General features: G+C 45.8%; 1 protein-coding gene across 1 annotated transcript in view; it reads right to left on the bottom strand.

The window, feature by feature from the left end:
• EXT1 (exostosin glycosyltransferase 1) overlaps positions 1–15,221 on the bottom strand; it is a 264,582-nt gene that overhangs the window by 16,881 nt on the left and 232,480 nt on the right. Inside the window, exons 4-8 of the mRNA XM_006130782.4 lie at positions 14,530–14,649; positions 9,697–9,829; positions 7,162–7,280; positions 6,656–6,751; positions 2,157–2,246 (exon numbers count right to left, since the gene is read on the bottom strand). Coding sequence (XP_006130844.3) covers positions 2,157–2,246; positions 6,656–6,751; positions 7,162–7,280; positions 9,697–9,829; positions 14,530–14,649 — 558 coding nt within the window. The remainder of the gene's footprint in view (positions 1–2,156; positions 2,247–6,655; positions 6,752–7,161; positions 7,281–9,696; positions 9,830–14,529; positions 14,650–15,221) is intronic.

Genomic DNA, 15,221 nt, shown 5'->3' with positions numbered 1-15,221 from the left:
AAACAAGCTGAGCTCCCTAGGAGAAGATGAACCACAGTTTATCCCCTTAAACCACTCCTCGTCCTAGATAATTTTAAGAAGCATTACCACTCAGCTGATGAGCAGGAAAAGCAACCAGTCACTTCAATCCCCATATTATTTCCAACCCATACTGATTTCTAATTAATTCCCATATAAATATCCCTCCAAGCAGCACTTTTGGGCTGCTATCCTTGGAAATGAAAACAATAGAAATTATGCTTCATTGCATTATAAACGAAAAACCTGTATTAACACTGGAGCTGAGCAAAGAGTGGAAAATGTGTCTGGTGAATATTTATTCACACTTGAAATGTCAGCTTGATTGTGCTTGTGAATTTTTTGCTTGCTTTTCCTAGAATGAACACTTGTGAAAAGTGGATTTTAAGTACAAATGTTATCTGAAAGGGGATTCTGAACAAGTCCATTATGTTTAAAATTCAGTTTGGGTTGATTATAAGCCATCCAGTCTGGGAACACACACAGTATCAAGGTCTCTATCTGCAAAAGAAAGCCATGTAACCCTGCCTCCACATTTAGTCCCAATGAAGTGAATGGGTCTGTACCTAGGCTTCTAGACATGCCCATATATTTCCCATTGCAGGCCGGGGGCCCAAATGACCTGTGGAGCACACGCATGCTCTCTCTCACACACACAATTTTGGATATTTGCAGCAAGAAACTCAGAGAAGTGAAAATGCTGCCAAGAAATTCACAAATCATTTCACAAAATAAGCAAACATTAACATTCTGCCATCTCTTTAACCCAAAAAGGGGCCAAAGGTAAGGTATGTTGACTCCAGCTATGCTAGTCACATAGCTGGAGTTGCGTATATTAGTTGGACATTGTCCCTTAAGTGTTAACCTGGCCTCAGTGGGGCCAAATTTGGGCACCCCTGCCCTCATGTAAGCTATACTGGCAAAGTGCTCTCTAAGCTGCACAGCAGCATGGCCCCTGCAACTGCTTAATCAGCCCCACCCAGCCAGGGGCTCAGGACTCTGTGCCGGGATCTGCCTGGCAGGGGGAGTTGCTGTTGTTACTGAAGGAGAGGTGGTCCTCCCCCAGCCAGGCAGCTCTGTGTGTGGAGCCCTGTGCCCTTGGCTGGGCGGGGTGATTAAGCAGCTGCGAAGCCGTGCTTCTGCACAGCTTAAAGAGAACCTTGCATACTGGCTTCACCTAAAGGGCCATGGCTGTTGACAATAGGAAGAGCAGCCCCGTGGCAGGGGGGAGGGGACGGAAATGATTCTGGATGTAATGAAGGAGGGGGAAAGGAACAGAAGACAGAAAAGAAAATCAAGCCTCCAAGCTTTTCAATAGCTACCATTAATAATGTATTTCCAATATATTGTGCTTCTTTCTAAACAGTCGTTAGTCTCCGCTGTGGTTTTCAGGACAAGGTTCCAGAAATCAATACTCATCCCAGTTATAAAAATTGGTTTTCTTCAGAATCTTTCCTTCTCCCCTCCCCCTTTTTTTCTTTAGTGCAATCTTGCCTCAGGCACAAATGCCTGAACATCTGAACCATCATGCATCTCCAGCTCTGCAGTACAATGATATAGTTAGTGCGTGCATGTGCGTGTGTGTGTCTGAGAAAATCAGAACACTTGTACCAAGGCAGAAATACTGGCTTCAAAACTGAAATAATGTCCCATCAGTGAAACTAATCTGTGGGAAAGGGAGGAACCATGATCAGCACAGCGGAAAGATAATGCTAAAACAGACTGCCATTAGATGCCCTTACCTGCCTATGTTCTAAAATGATAAAGGGAAGAACCTCATGCTAATGATGCCAATTAACCAGGAAAAAATGCTCTCCTGCTGGCAGGTGGCAGCAAGACTTTTGAGACAAATGCAATACATTAAACCTGAGGTGGAAGCAGGAAATATTATAACACACAAACTTCAGTAGCTGTATTAATCTGTTTCAGCTTAAATGAGGAGGATACCTGCCAAACTGAAGTTTCCATTTCATATGCATCTGAGGAAGTGGGCTCCAGCCCATGAAAGCCTATGCCCAAATTAATTTGCTAGTCTTTAAGACTCATCATTGTTTGTACACACATATGCTATTGCAAACAAGTCCTAAGAAGGAGGATGGGCAGAAAAGCCACAGAGGTTTCAAGAGGATGGGTCTTACCTCTGTGGTTGAAAGCACGGTGTCCTCGTCAAGGCTTAGCACTGCATCTGTGACTATGTTGTCGTAAGGTAGGAAACGACTGCTCATAACCTGTGTGTGTTAAAGAGAGGGGTAAGAGAGAAATCACGTGATACGCTCTTTTCCAAAAGAAGGGAAAAATAATATTTCTTCATATGCTATTGTACTCTTCACTCTTATTTCGACTGCTGGCACATCGGACACCTTTATCTGGTAGGATGGTGGGGGTTTTTTTGGTTCGAGGGTGAAAGGCTGGCATTTCCCATCAGCCCAGCAGTTAGCTTATTTCCTCAGGTACAAGGTATAATTTCTGACCAGATCTGTCTCTCTTGAGCAGGCTGCCTTCTTCCAAAATCCAAACCATAACTGCATCAAAGGGAAACTAGATAGATGCAGGGTTCTTCACAGCTCACACTAGTTTGCCTGCTTGAGTTGTCTCTCTCCCCTTCCACCTCACCCTATGGTATTTGACTAACAGATAAAGAAGTGCTCAGAGAGACCTGATATTGCCATTTTGTTGGTAAGCTAATGAACCCATCTTGCATGGCTTGTTTACTTATAAAAGTTATACTGATTAAAATGTAAGGCTACGTCTACACTGCAGGCTTTTTGCACAAGAATAGCTGTTCTTGCACAAAAACTTGTGGAGCGTCTACACTGCATGTGTGTTCTTGCACAAGTAAATTTACAGTAAAGCATCAGAACAGAGGGCTTCTTGCACAAGAGTTATTCCTCTCCCCACAAGGAATAAGCCCTCTTGCGCAAGAAGGCAGCGTGGACTGGCAACAGCGGTTTCTTGTGCAAGAAAACCCTATGGCTAAAATGGCCATCAGAGCTTTCTTGCACAAGAGAGTGTCCACACTGCCATGGACACTCTTGCGCAAAGCACATGGCAGTGTGGATGCACTCTTGCACAAGAACTCTTGCGCAAAAAAGTTCTTGCGCAAGAAGCCTGCAGTGTAGACGTAGCCTAAAGGAATAGATGAAGTGGTATGTCCCTCCATGTGTGGACGCAATTATACTGCTATAAAAGTGTTGATACAGGTATAGTTATTCCAGTATGGGAAGAAGAATTAACTATACAGGTAATAAGGAATCTTTATATGGGTATAACTACATCCACAGCAGGTATTATGCCAATATAACCACACTGGTGAAAACATACACTCTCCCCTAACTGACATAATTGGGTATGTAATCCAGGTGTGTAATGCTAACCAGGGATAGTTCCAAGTGTCATGGAAACTAGATGAGAGAGGAGGGGGAAGGAAGAAAGGGAAAAAGGGAAAGCTATTTGGGTAGTTTTTGGCCCATACTAACAAAATGGGATCTAAGCTTCTTTTGAGTACTCTAAATGGATATGAGAACACTACACGTGCATTCTCTCCCCCCCCCCTCCTTTTCCAGCCTGTAGGAAAAATAGCTTGACTGGTTTATAGAGTGTGTGTGCACACACACTTACCTCTAACAGATACTCGTGGGGCCTGTCTGTATTATACTTTGGCTACACTTGCCAGCTTGTCGTGCCAATAAAGCATTATTGCATTGCATTATGTGTGAAGAAATCATTGAGTGAAAACTAACATGAAGAGGTGAGTTTTGCAGTTTGCATTGAAGGCACTTAGTGAGCTCAGGTGGAAGTGAGTTCCACAGTCCTTGGCTAGCTCTCATGAAAGCTCTGTCTTCTACACAACTGCCATTGTTTGGGTAGAACTTAAGTTGTCATGGCAGGTCCTGACTGTGGAGGGAGGGACAGTCTGATAGGTAGCCAGTTATTCCTGTGGATGCTATCAATAGCAGAACAGAGGTCAGCATGGGCTCTGTGTTCAATGAGAAACCAGTAGAGAACATGAAAGAGATAAGATTGGGTTCCTGCACTAATATAAGAAGGAAAATAAATCAGTCAAGAAGGGAAAACCAATTCCATGCAATTAAACATTTACATTGTTTTTATATTTAAAGATAGAAGTGGGAGCCAGGAAATCAGTTCAGTTTCTGGCTCTTTTACACCGAGGCTGTGTCTAGACTGCACCCCTTTTCCGTAAAAGGGATGCAGATTAGACACAGCGCAATTGCAAATGAAGCAGGGATTAAAAACTCCCCCGCTTCATTTGCATGAACATAGCTGCCGCTTTTTTCCGGCTCAGGGCTTTGCCGGCAAAAAGCTTATTCTTAAAATCAGGAATAAGGGATCTTTCGGAAAAGGCTTTATTTTCCAAAAGATCCACGTCTAGACTGGCGCTTTTTGCCGGCAAAGCCCTGAGCCGGAAAAAAGTGGCAGCCATGTTCATGCAAATGAAGCGGGGAAGATTTAAATCCCCGCTTCATTTGCAATTGCGCTGTGTCTAATCTGCATCCCTTTTCCGCAAAAGGGGTGCAGTCTAGACACAGCCCTACTATGTAGTTTTGGGCTAGTCGCTAATTTGTATCCGTATCCAAGTTGTACCAGCAGGGGGAGGCTGACAGATTTCCACTGGTCCTCAGGCAAGATGGGGGCGGGGGGACCAGAAGGGGTGGGGCCTTGGGCGGAGACAGGGCAGTCAGCCCTCAGCACGACCCAGACAGCGGCGCTGAGCCTGGCGCTCAGAAAGTGATTTAAAGAACCTGGTCTCCCCTGCTGCCACAATAGCAATGGCTGGGAGCCCAAGGCCCTTTGAATCATTGAGACTTGGGGCAACTGCCCTCTCCTCTCGCCCCTCCACTTTGTACGTGGGCCTGTGTACCAGCTGTAAAATGGGTGCAATATTGCTTCTCCGTTTCATAGGAGCATTATGAGGATTACAGTGCTTTGAGATCCTTTGAGGGAAGTCCCTAGAGCAGGGGTGGGGAACCTTTTGTGGGTCGGGGGCCACTGACCCACAGAAAAATCAGTCGGGGGCCACACACAAGTAAGAAGTTAAAAAAAAAACCCTCACTGATGTGGCCCCTGTCTGAGAAGGAGAAAGACACTCCCTACCTTCCCCTCTGACACCAGAGCCTGGGGGGGGGGAGGGGGACAGCCTCCTAGATTTTGTGTGCTCTAGCTTCTTTGTAGGGGAATGGGGAGACTGGAGTGCCAGTGCAGGTTCCCCAATGCTGGGGGTGGCCCTGAGCCTCCAGTTCCCACCCCCGGGGGTTCCTTGCCCCTGCCCTAGAGAACTGCCAACTATAAAAAGTAAGTCCTTAGTTAGATCTTTGGAGTGCACTGAACAACTAAGCAAGAGTTGTAAAAACAAACAGATTTTCTGTTTCAGCAGCCATTTGGTATGTAATGTGATAATAGACAGGAGAGACTGTCCACTATAAACATACCTTTGGGAACTCTGGAGTTTGTTTTCTTAATTAAACAGCTCCCATGACAGTTCTTTCACCTGCTTAGAACTGGCCCACCCCCCACCCGCCAGGCGATTCACAAAGATTGAAAACAGATCATGCTTGCAATGCTCAAAAATCCCCAAGTAGCAGCAGCCTCTGTCTAAGCCATGCAGCAATTTCTTGACCATTTATATGTCCAATGACTTAGGCAGAACTAATAGCTGTCAGCTTAGCAGTGCTCTGACTTTTCCCTTGTTCAGCCTACTGGGAAAAAGAGTGAAGATGAGGTGTAAAATTCACAATAGGATTTTATAGCCCAAGCAGCTAAAACATCACATTGTGAATTTAGGGGGGAGAGAAAGATGATAAAAATCACAGACTGGCCCAACTAGGATGCTTGGCTCTGACTTCCAGCACTAGCATTAGAAAGGGATGCAGAAGAATAGGCCTTTTTCTCTAGTCCATGACAATGCTGTGGGTGTATCATTCACACAAGTGCAAACCATACACAAATGCTGCTATTCTCATTTGGTACCATTTTACTCCTGCTTTGCACGCATGCGAAGGTCTATGCAAAGGGAAGGCCAATAGAGTACCTTGCCCAATGGCAGAAGCTTTTCATCTCTTCCCCTTTGCTGTCTTCTCATGACCAATCAAGCATACTGGGATCTCCAAGTTGTGCATATCAGCCCATCCTGTCCTTGTGAGCACCCTAATGTCCTTGCTGACCGCCACACAAACCATAACAGCAGTCCTTTCTCACAAGCCAAGAACATACTTACCAGTTTCTCTGGGAACCTGATTTCCAAATGTTAACACAGATGCAGGACCCTCAAATCCTACATCGGAATGCTTAGACCAAAATTTGGATGCATCACTAATTTAATGGCACCTCCTCTCTGGGTGGCCATCTTGGAAAATTCAGTCCCTTCTCTCTCTCTCTCAGACTCGCAGCACCGACTGCCATGTTGAACAACAGCTGACATGTGATGAAAGGACAAATTTCATGCACTGAACTGTCATTAGAGCGGTGATTCTCCAATCACAGAGGAGCAAAAGGCAGAGGCATAAGAATAGGCGCCACCAACCTGGTCACCACAAAACATTCACCAACTGGAAAAGAAAGTCCCCGGTCCCATTGTACCATACTTGCTTGCAATCTTTGACTGTTCTTCGCTTTAACCTACCTTGCTCTCCCCTTCGATGACTATGACAGGCACAGCAGTGGCAGGCCAGCGGTGTTTGGCTGGGAGGGGTTTATCACAATTCCATAAAACAATGATCTGCAAGGAATATTAACCTATGGTGTTAGACACACATGGGTACACTTATGTCTACAGAATTCAAACCAGAAGAACCTTGAACACCAAATGGATTCCCCACTCCTGCTTTTTGTTATTTACATCATGTACCTACTCTCGTCTTACAGAACGGCTGTTACTTTACCCCTCATCTCAAAATAAATCAGAGTATTTGTGACGTGTTTCCCACTTTTATTAAATTTCAGGGATTTTCTTCCCCACACGAGCTGGTTCAGGTCTCAGATTGTAATGACCTCAGAGACAAGGAGGATCAAAATTTAAGCCCGGGATTTTGAAAGGAGGAGAAGTGACAAGACGTGCAGCCAATGGGAGCTGTGTCTTTATGAGGGCTTTGGCTCAAAAGCCATGGAGAGTCAGACAGCAGGGCTCACCTGTGCACAGTACTGGGACTTGGCTACAGCAACAAGAAGTTTCAGCACAGGCTGAGATTGGGAAACCAAGGGAGTTACCGCATGGATAACAGCCGTGAACTTGGAAGGGGGTTTCAGACCTGAAATGAAAAATAAATGGAAGTTACTAAAGCGGAAGCCGCCTTGTGTAGTGTAAATCAAACAAGTCAGATATGGAAAAGGACAATTTTAAGAACAAAGAAATTACCATGTTGGATCAAACCATCTCACCCTGTCTCCTGGCTCCACTCTTTCTCGTAAACTTTCCAGATCTCTGCCTATATTAACACTTCTGCTTTTACATCCTTTCCTCTGATTCCCCCGGATGCCCTGCAACCTGGCTTATTCTCCTTGCCAAGTTTATCAGTTAAGTTCTCCGGGCCAAGTCTAAGGGCTTCTTCTCTCATCTTCATGCTACTTGATTTCTGTTGCTACGACTACTAATAAGTACCCCGCCCCCTTGAACTTCCTGATAGACATTGGCTTCTTGGCGCTTTCTTCCTGCCTCTTCAATAGCTCCATCAACATCTCCTTCTTTCTCCCCCCCCTCCCCCGTTCCAGCATCCCTCAGAGTCATGTCCTTTGTCCTCTCCTTTTATCTCCACAGCTGACCCAAGGGCAACTTCAACTGCACACGAAGCTTCAACTATCATCTCTGAGTTGATGACTTACTATTCTGCCTGCCCATTGCAGAACAATCCCCTTCTATCCACACTTGCAATTCTTCAAGTCTCTGTAACAGATGATTCCAGTCATCCTGCCACCACCTCAAATTTTGGTGGCATATGATAGATCCTATCTGCTTCCTCCTTTCTCTACCACTGCAAATACCATTATAATTCCACCTCATCTAGGCCCAGAACCTTGATGGCACCTCTGTTGTCTTTGGGTATTGTCAAGCAAAGCTAAACAATGAATGCAAAATATCCATGTTGCCATGAAGTTGCCAGCTACTGACCTGTAAGAAGATAACCAGAAAGTACAGGGAAGACAATGATTTGTTACAATTTTATCTGAATTATTAGAGGACTGACTTGATATCCTTATGTGTATGCAGGTCAGTCAATGACACTCCATCCAGCAAAGGCCAATATTTTGCAGCAGTGGCTCACCCAGGAGTAGGTGTATTCCTGGGGTACTCAGAGGTCTTCCATAACTCATCTAGGGTATGTCTACACTACAAAGTTAATTCGAACTAACTTACTTCAAATTAGTTAATTCGAACTAAGCTAATTCGAACTAATGGATCCAGACTAAAAAACTAGTTCGAATTAGCGTTTTGCTGCAGGAGGCTGTGAAGGCTAGAACTAGAACAGAGTTTAAAGGGAAGTGAGATCAAGTCATGGAGGCTGGGTCCATGGAGTGGTATTAGCCAGGGGTAGGAGTGGTGTCCCTGGCCAAGGTTTGTGGAAGGCTGGAGAGGGATGGCATGAGACAAATGGCTTGGTCACTGTCTTCGGTCCATCCCCTCCAGGGTCTCTAGGGTTGGCCGCTGTCGGGAGACAGGCTACTGGGCTAGATGGACCTTTGGTCTGACCCAGGACGGCCATTGTAAGCTCAGGGCTCAGGGTCGGGGGTCTCAGTGGACCCCCTTGATACTCTTGCACACCTGCTCCTGGGTGGCCAGGCTGGCAGCTCTCCTGCCCTAGATGGCCACTTTCCTGTGCCTAGTGCGGAGATCGTGGACAAGGTCCACGATGTCTACACTAGCCCAAGCGGGTGCCCGCCTCTTGCGGTCCCGGGCAAGCTCCCGGGAGCCGCCAGCCTGGTCCCGGGAAGAGGGGGAGGGCTGGGGAGCATCGGGTGGGTGGCTCGATCCGTGCCAGGTGCAGGGTCTGCTGGCTGGGTGCTGGCAGGCTTGCACCTGGCACGGGCACCGTAGCCAGCCCGTGCCCCTTTAAGGGGTCCGGGGCCGGGAGGGGGGCAGACGAGTTTCCCTGGTGTTGGCCAGAGTGGCCACCAGGGAAAGCTTGGGAGGTCTAGCCTCCCACTAGTTCGAATTAAGGGGCTAAACACCCCTTAATTCGAACTAGCTAGTTCGAACTAGGCTTAATCCTCATAAAATGAGGTTTTCCTAGTTCGAATTAAGTTCGAACTAGCGGAGCGCTAGTATAGCGCCTATGAAAGTTAATTCGAAGTAACATCCGTTAGTTTGAATTAACTTTGTAGTGTAGACATACCCCTAGTTATTTGCCTCATTTTACAGCAGTCCATGTGAAAAACACTAGCAATTTTTCAGTAATAATGTCCTGTGACTCTTTTGTATTTTTACATCTGATTTTTAAGCAAGTAGTTTTTAATTGAAGTGAAACTTGGGGCATGCAAGTCAAATCCGACTCCAAAAAGGTATATGGCGGTCTGAAAAGGTTCAGAGCAACTGGTTTGGAGCAGGATAGGGTAAAACAAGAATACCATTAGTGAGATATTTCTGGTGACCCATTTACCACACACCATCCAGAAATTAACAATATTCCTACAAGCAAAGCTTGTGAGGCCTACAAGCAAGGATTCACTTACCTAGATTAGCATAGTAGTAAGGAAAATCTCCCAGATACGAGGAATACTGTGGCAATACGAATAACCCTCCAGGATGTTTGTTCCATATTAAACTATTACGTGATATGTGCTTAAATATTCTGTCCTGAATAATCTGGAAAATAAGAAAGGTAGTGATCTGTAAATAAGTTGTAATGGCCAACAGTAAAGACTTCAGTAACTCTGGCAAACTGCAATCACTACACATTTTGTAAAAAAGCACTGACACAACTTACTTGGCATTCCTTTTTAATCTCTTTTTAAAACAATGCAGAACCCATACTCTTCTGCATGCTTTTGGCAGTTTGAGGCATTGGATAACAGTATTCAAAGTACCTCATTAGTCTCTGTGGACATGGGGATCTTGCAATTTATTAGATTCTTCATTTAAAGTGAAATATTTTTCTGTCTAAAGTCACTTGTCAGTTGCAAGCAAAAACCCTCACTGACATGGAGAAGGAAAAAGACACTCCCCACGTTCCCCTCGCACACTTTAGGTATGTCCACCCAGTAACACTGTTTCAAATAACAGAGCCGTCTACAGAGCCGGCAGTTATTTTGACATAATGCTGAAATACTGTCAAGCTGAGGACTTCTTATCCAACTCCTGTAACCCTAATTTTAGGCGGAGTATGGGAAGTCGGAGGAAAAGTGCTCTATTCCGAAATAAGTGCTGTGTAGCACCAAAACTTGAAATAAGCTATTTCTAAATGAAGTACGCAACTGACGTAGCTCAATTTAAGTAGCTTATTTCAAGTTAATCCCTGCTGTGTAGACGCGGCCTCTGTGTGCTCCAGCCCCGCAGTGGGGCCCCAGGGAGGCTGGAGTGCCACCACGGGCTCCCTAATGCTGGGGGGGAGCCCTGAGCTACGGGGGCTGGATCCAGGCAAGCCGGGGGCTGCATCCACATCCAGCTTCTGGGTCTGAGATTCCCCACCCCCGTGTTAGAGTTTAACTGTTAAACCCAAGGACATCTCTAGATACTTCTGTTAACAGATGTCAAGTTATATGCTTCAGCCATGAGTGTTTTGCATTGGAAAGGTAGCGACTGCCTTCTCTCTTCCTTTAATTTTTGCCACTAAATATAGCAAGACATTAGAAAATGAAGAGAGAAATCAGAAAATGCATATTCTTCTACAATCTGATGAAGAACTAGATGGGATTAATTCTTCTAGTCCTCCTTCCACCACCTCCTTTTTTTTCCTCTCAGAACTGATTTTTAAAAAAAAAACAGATAAGAGGTAGTCTGTAGGTTTAGAGGGTGAGTAGGTTTCTATAGACTGGACAATCTTCCATTTTTCTGGTAGCCAACAATGCTTCACACAGCTCACATGCGATGCTTTCTCAATGTACACAGAGCAAAAAACAGTTTCATCCTGAAACAGGCTTCTGATGCCATGCAACATATGCAAACATTTTGACATGTGAGGTATACAAATCTTATGGATATTGTTACTCAGTAGGCTAGGGAGCCAACCGGTGGAATATCTCACATTTAACACATACATTTATGACTCATCTGTCCAGGGTTCCCTTTAATTTTTATACCCATGTGTGGAATGACTTTTGTTATGTGCACCAATATGGAGGCAATGCATTGCATAACAAAAGTCATTCTGCACACTGGCAGTGTGTGGTGGTGATGGGGCTGAGGGGTCGGGGTAAGGGCTCTAAATGGGAACTCTGGCTGTGGGAGGGGGGTCCAGGTTGGAGCATGTAGTTGGGGTGTGTGTGGGGGAGGACTCCAGCTAGGGGCGTGGGCTTTGGAGTGGAGTGAGGATGAGGGACTTGGGGTACAAGAGGGGGCCTCTAGGCTGGGGCTGAGGGATTCAGAATATAGAATCCCTCAGGCTGTACACTGAAGAAAGGAATTGGGGTGCAAGAGGGCATGAGGAGTCCAAGGTGGACCCAGGGATACGGGGCTTGGTATCTAAGGGGGGCTACAAGTTTGGGGAGGTGCTTAGGCCTGGGGAGGTTGGGGTACAGGAGGAGGTACAGGCAGTGGATTGGATGTTGAGGTACAGGCTCTGGACTAGGGTTATGGTCTGAAGGTGAGGCCAGGGATGAGAGATTTAGAGTACAGGCAGTGGCTCCAAATTTGGGGGGGTTTGGGCTAACTTGGGCTGCTTCTGGTCAGCGTCACGAAGCCAGGCCATCTGGTGCCTGCCTGCCCTGGGGCATTGCACTGCACCCTGGAAGTGACCATCGGGTGCGGCTCCATGGGAGCGGGGGAGAGATTCCATGCTATGCATGCTGCTCTTGCCCGCAAGCACCACCCCCCAGCTCCCACTGACTTGTTCTTAGCCAACAGGAGTGCAGAGCTGGTGCTCAAGTCAGGAGAAGCGCAGAGTGTCCTAGGAGCTAGACCTGCTGGAGCCTCTTTCCCCTGACTATAGCAGCTCTGTCTGGGGCCAAGGGGAGTGTCGTTCCCCCCCCCCCCCCTGCTTCTGGGAGCTTTTGAGGCTCTATGGGGATTATGGAGCACAGGGAGTTGTATGAAGAAGAGGTGAGTCACTCATCAGGCTCTTCTGCCTATATGGAATGTGTTGCTGGCATAGCTTTTCAGCTCCCTCTTCTGCATATTATTCCATCCTATACAGGTTCTTGTATTGGCCTCATCTCTGTAGTGTCTGTGTCTGCCAGGATTGGCACCACACACCTCTCACGTGTGGTCCATTCTCTCTCACGTCTCCTATTCCCAGGAGACCTGTGTGAGCCATGTAGGGATGGTTTCTATTTCTTACATTCTGCGCTGCTCTGTGTTGCTAATGGAGAAGGCAGGCTAAGAAGTGCACCTTGCACTTGAAGCAAAGAGGAGGAGCTCCCTCCCTTCACGGTGTCAGCCTGATCCACAAGAGAAAGCTTCACTTCAAGATACAAAGTTCCATGGCCCTCCAGCGCCCTGCGGTTATTTACCAGGGGTTTCATCCTGGAGCTTTAGGTGACGATATGCAGGGGTGGGAGATGGCGGGGAGGGCGCTGAGAGATAAAGACCTTCAGACTTTGAACTTGAGTTCATACTTCTACAGGAAGCCAGTGTAGAGAGCAGGGGACAGGTCTGATGTGCTCAGGGTAGCTGAAGAGACATGCTGCAGCCTTCTATATCTTTTGAAGTTCCCTATGGGATGATAGCTTCATGCCCAGGTATATTGTACTGCTACAGTCCAGACAGGCAGTGACTAAATGATATGTAGGATCATCAAGATATTGCAGTACATGGCATTACAGTGAAAGACCGAAAGTAACTACCAGAATAAATCCTTTCCCTCTCCAACTCTAGGATTTACTCCCCCACATCAGATTTTAAGCAGAGGGCACATTTGATCTTACCAACGTCCGACACCTAAATAAAAACCTTTTTATGCAACAAAGCCAAACCTTTCATTTTTTCCTCTTTTTAAAAGAAAATATTTCAGGCTTTTCTAGTGATTGTTGGACATGAGCATCTGAGCACGCATTTTATTTTCCACTGAACAGGATTACTGTTAATTTGCCCTCTCTACACAGAAGTGGTTCTGTGAGATTGCTTATCCTGGGCGAAATCCTCCCCCCCCCCCCAAATAAACCCAGAGACTAGGATATGCCTGACTTGGTTTCATAAAATGGAAACCTTGCAGCTCCTTCCCTGTTCTAGCCCCAGTCTTCCTTGCTACCAAGCTCAAGCTTTTTTGCTAGTATCTTCCTAAATCCTACTGGTATTAGTAACTTTGTCCTAGTCATTGACAACTATGACCATATTATCTAAAATGTTTCAGTTCAGCCCTAAAGATGCACTTGAGTGCCTGGGGGACAGATTCTGTAAATCAGGGGTGGGAACCTCAGGTCTGGGGGACAGATGTGGTCCCCAGATCACCTGGATCCAGCTCCAGAGGTTCAGGGCTCCTCCCCCGCAGCATCGGGGAGCACGCACTGGCACTCCAGCCCTCCTGCTGCCCCAGCATGGGGTGGAAGCACACAACATCTACTAGTCTGCCCCTCCTCTCCAGGTTCTTTCTCCTTTTCAGTTGAGGGCTAAGTCTGTGAGGGATGAGGGTTTTTTTTGTTTGTTTTCATTTTCGAGTTTTTTTTTTTTTTTTTTTTTTTTTTTTTTTGCTTCTCACTTGTGTGTGGCCCCCAACAGATTTTTATGGCTCTTGACACAAAAAAGTTCCCCACCCCTGCTGTAAACAAATGGAGTAGAGATTAAGTTCAACTCCTCAGCTGGGGACACCCCAATTGCAGGAGAGACTGCAGAGCCGATGTATGCCTCCTTTGCAACTCTCACTGGGCTAAGGAGGAAGAGCGGGTGGAATACAATACACTCTGGCTGCCCACAGATGTACTCCTGTATGTCACCTCTTATCTCCCTTGGGAAATGCACACATCTGCTAAGTCTCAGGTGACTTACAAGCACCCATTTCCAGACACCTGTGAACAGGCATCAAAATGTAAAGGGGTGTTGGGAGAAAAGGAGCTTAACAGTTCCATTTTTTCCAAAGCGAGTTCTTGTAAGGTCTTTTGAAGGATCACATGCGCTATGAATGACAGGAATACGGATTCATCAGCCATAAAGCCTTGAGAAGCCATGATGGCACAAGACAACTTTTCCATGTGTCAGATGGTTCCCATTTGTCATCATGTCAGTTTTCTTATGTGGATTCCAATAATGAAGAAAATATTTCCTTAGGGGAGAAAAGTTATCAAGCTGCTGAAGGTTTTTAAAGTGACCAATCACATGCCATGAAAGCCAAGGTCAGACAACAGCTCAGCACAGACTGTGGCAGACATATTAAGGAACATCTCTTCTCTGACTAATATCTGAGAATTGTTACTCACCTCTAGTGTGGTCAATACAATCTTCTCAACTGAAGAAAAATAAGCCTCCCACAAGAACTGTGTCTGCTGTCTAAGTGCTAGGATTTTATCCTGATGGATAGACCTGATTGTAGAAGGAATCTGTAATACAAGGTGCAGTGCAATCAGATGGTGTGGAAAACAATGGAATCTGGTCAAATTAACATGCTTGAGACTCCGAAATTAGCATTCTCTACCCTACCCAGCAACAGAGAATCAGTATAAGCCAGTAACCCCACCCAACACACATATGTGAATTAACATCTAAAGAACAGCTACTGGAAAATAAATGGATGGCACCCTTTGTGACCTTTAGTATTTGAGCCTATTGGCCAACCTTACGATTCTCTAGTAATTTTCCATTTTAAAAAAAAGTTGTTTCTATGGTAGCAAATGCTCCTTTTCTCCCTTGTGGAGCTGTGGCAAGTCACAGCGAGGAACCCTTCAGTAAATCCCTCACACACAAAGCTTTTTGCAAACCACTAATTTAACATACTAGTAGCTGCAGGTCATTAAGAGTCCGACAATAATCTCCATTCTGAAAGTATATTAAAGAAATCTGCAATTGCAGTCTCCCTCACAACATGGCAACGTAAGCACCCTGAAGAAATTATCACAGCATCTGCAGCAAAGCCACTAGTCTGTGGAATAATGTAGGGAGAGAAAAAGAAGTC

Source organism: Pelodiscus sinensis, chromosome 2 (assembly GCF_049634645.1).
Source record: "Pelodiscus sinensis isolate JC-2024 chromosome 2, ASM4963464v1, whole genome shotgun sequence".
Classification (NCBI taxonomy): Eukaryota; Metazoa; Chordata; order Testudines; family Trionychidae; genus Pelodiscus; species Pelodiscus sinensis.
The sequence above is the reverse complement of the archived record's forward strand: the minus strand, read 5'-3'. Positions and strand labels throughout refer to the sequence as shown.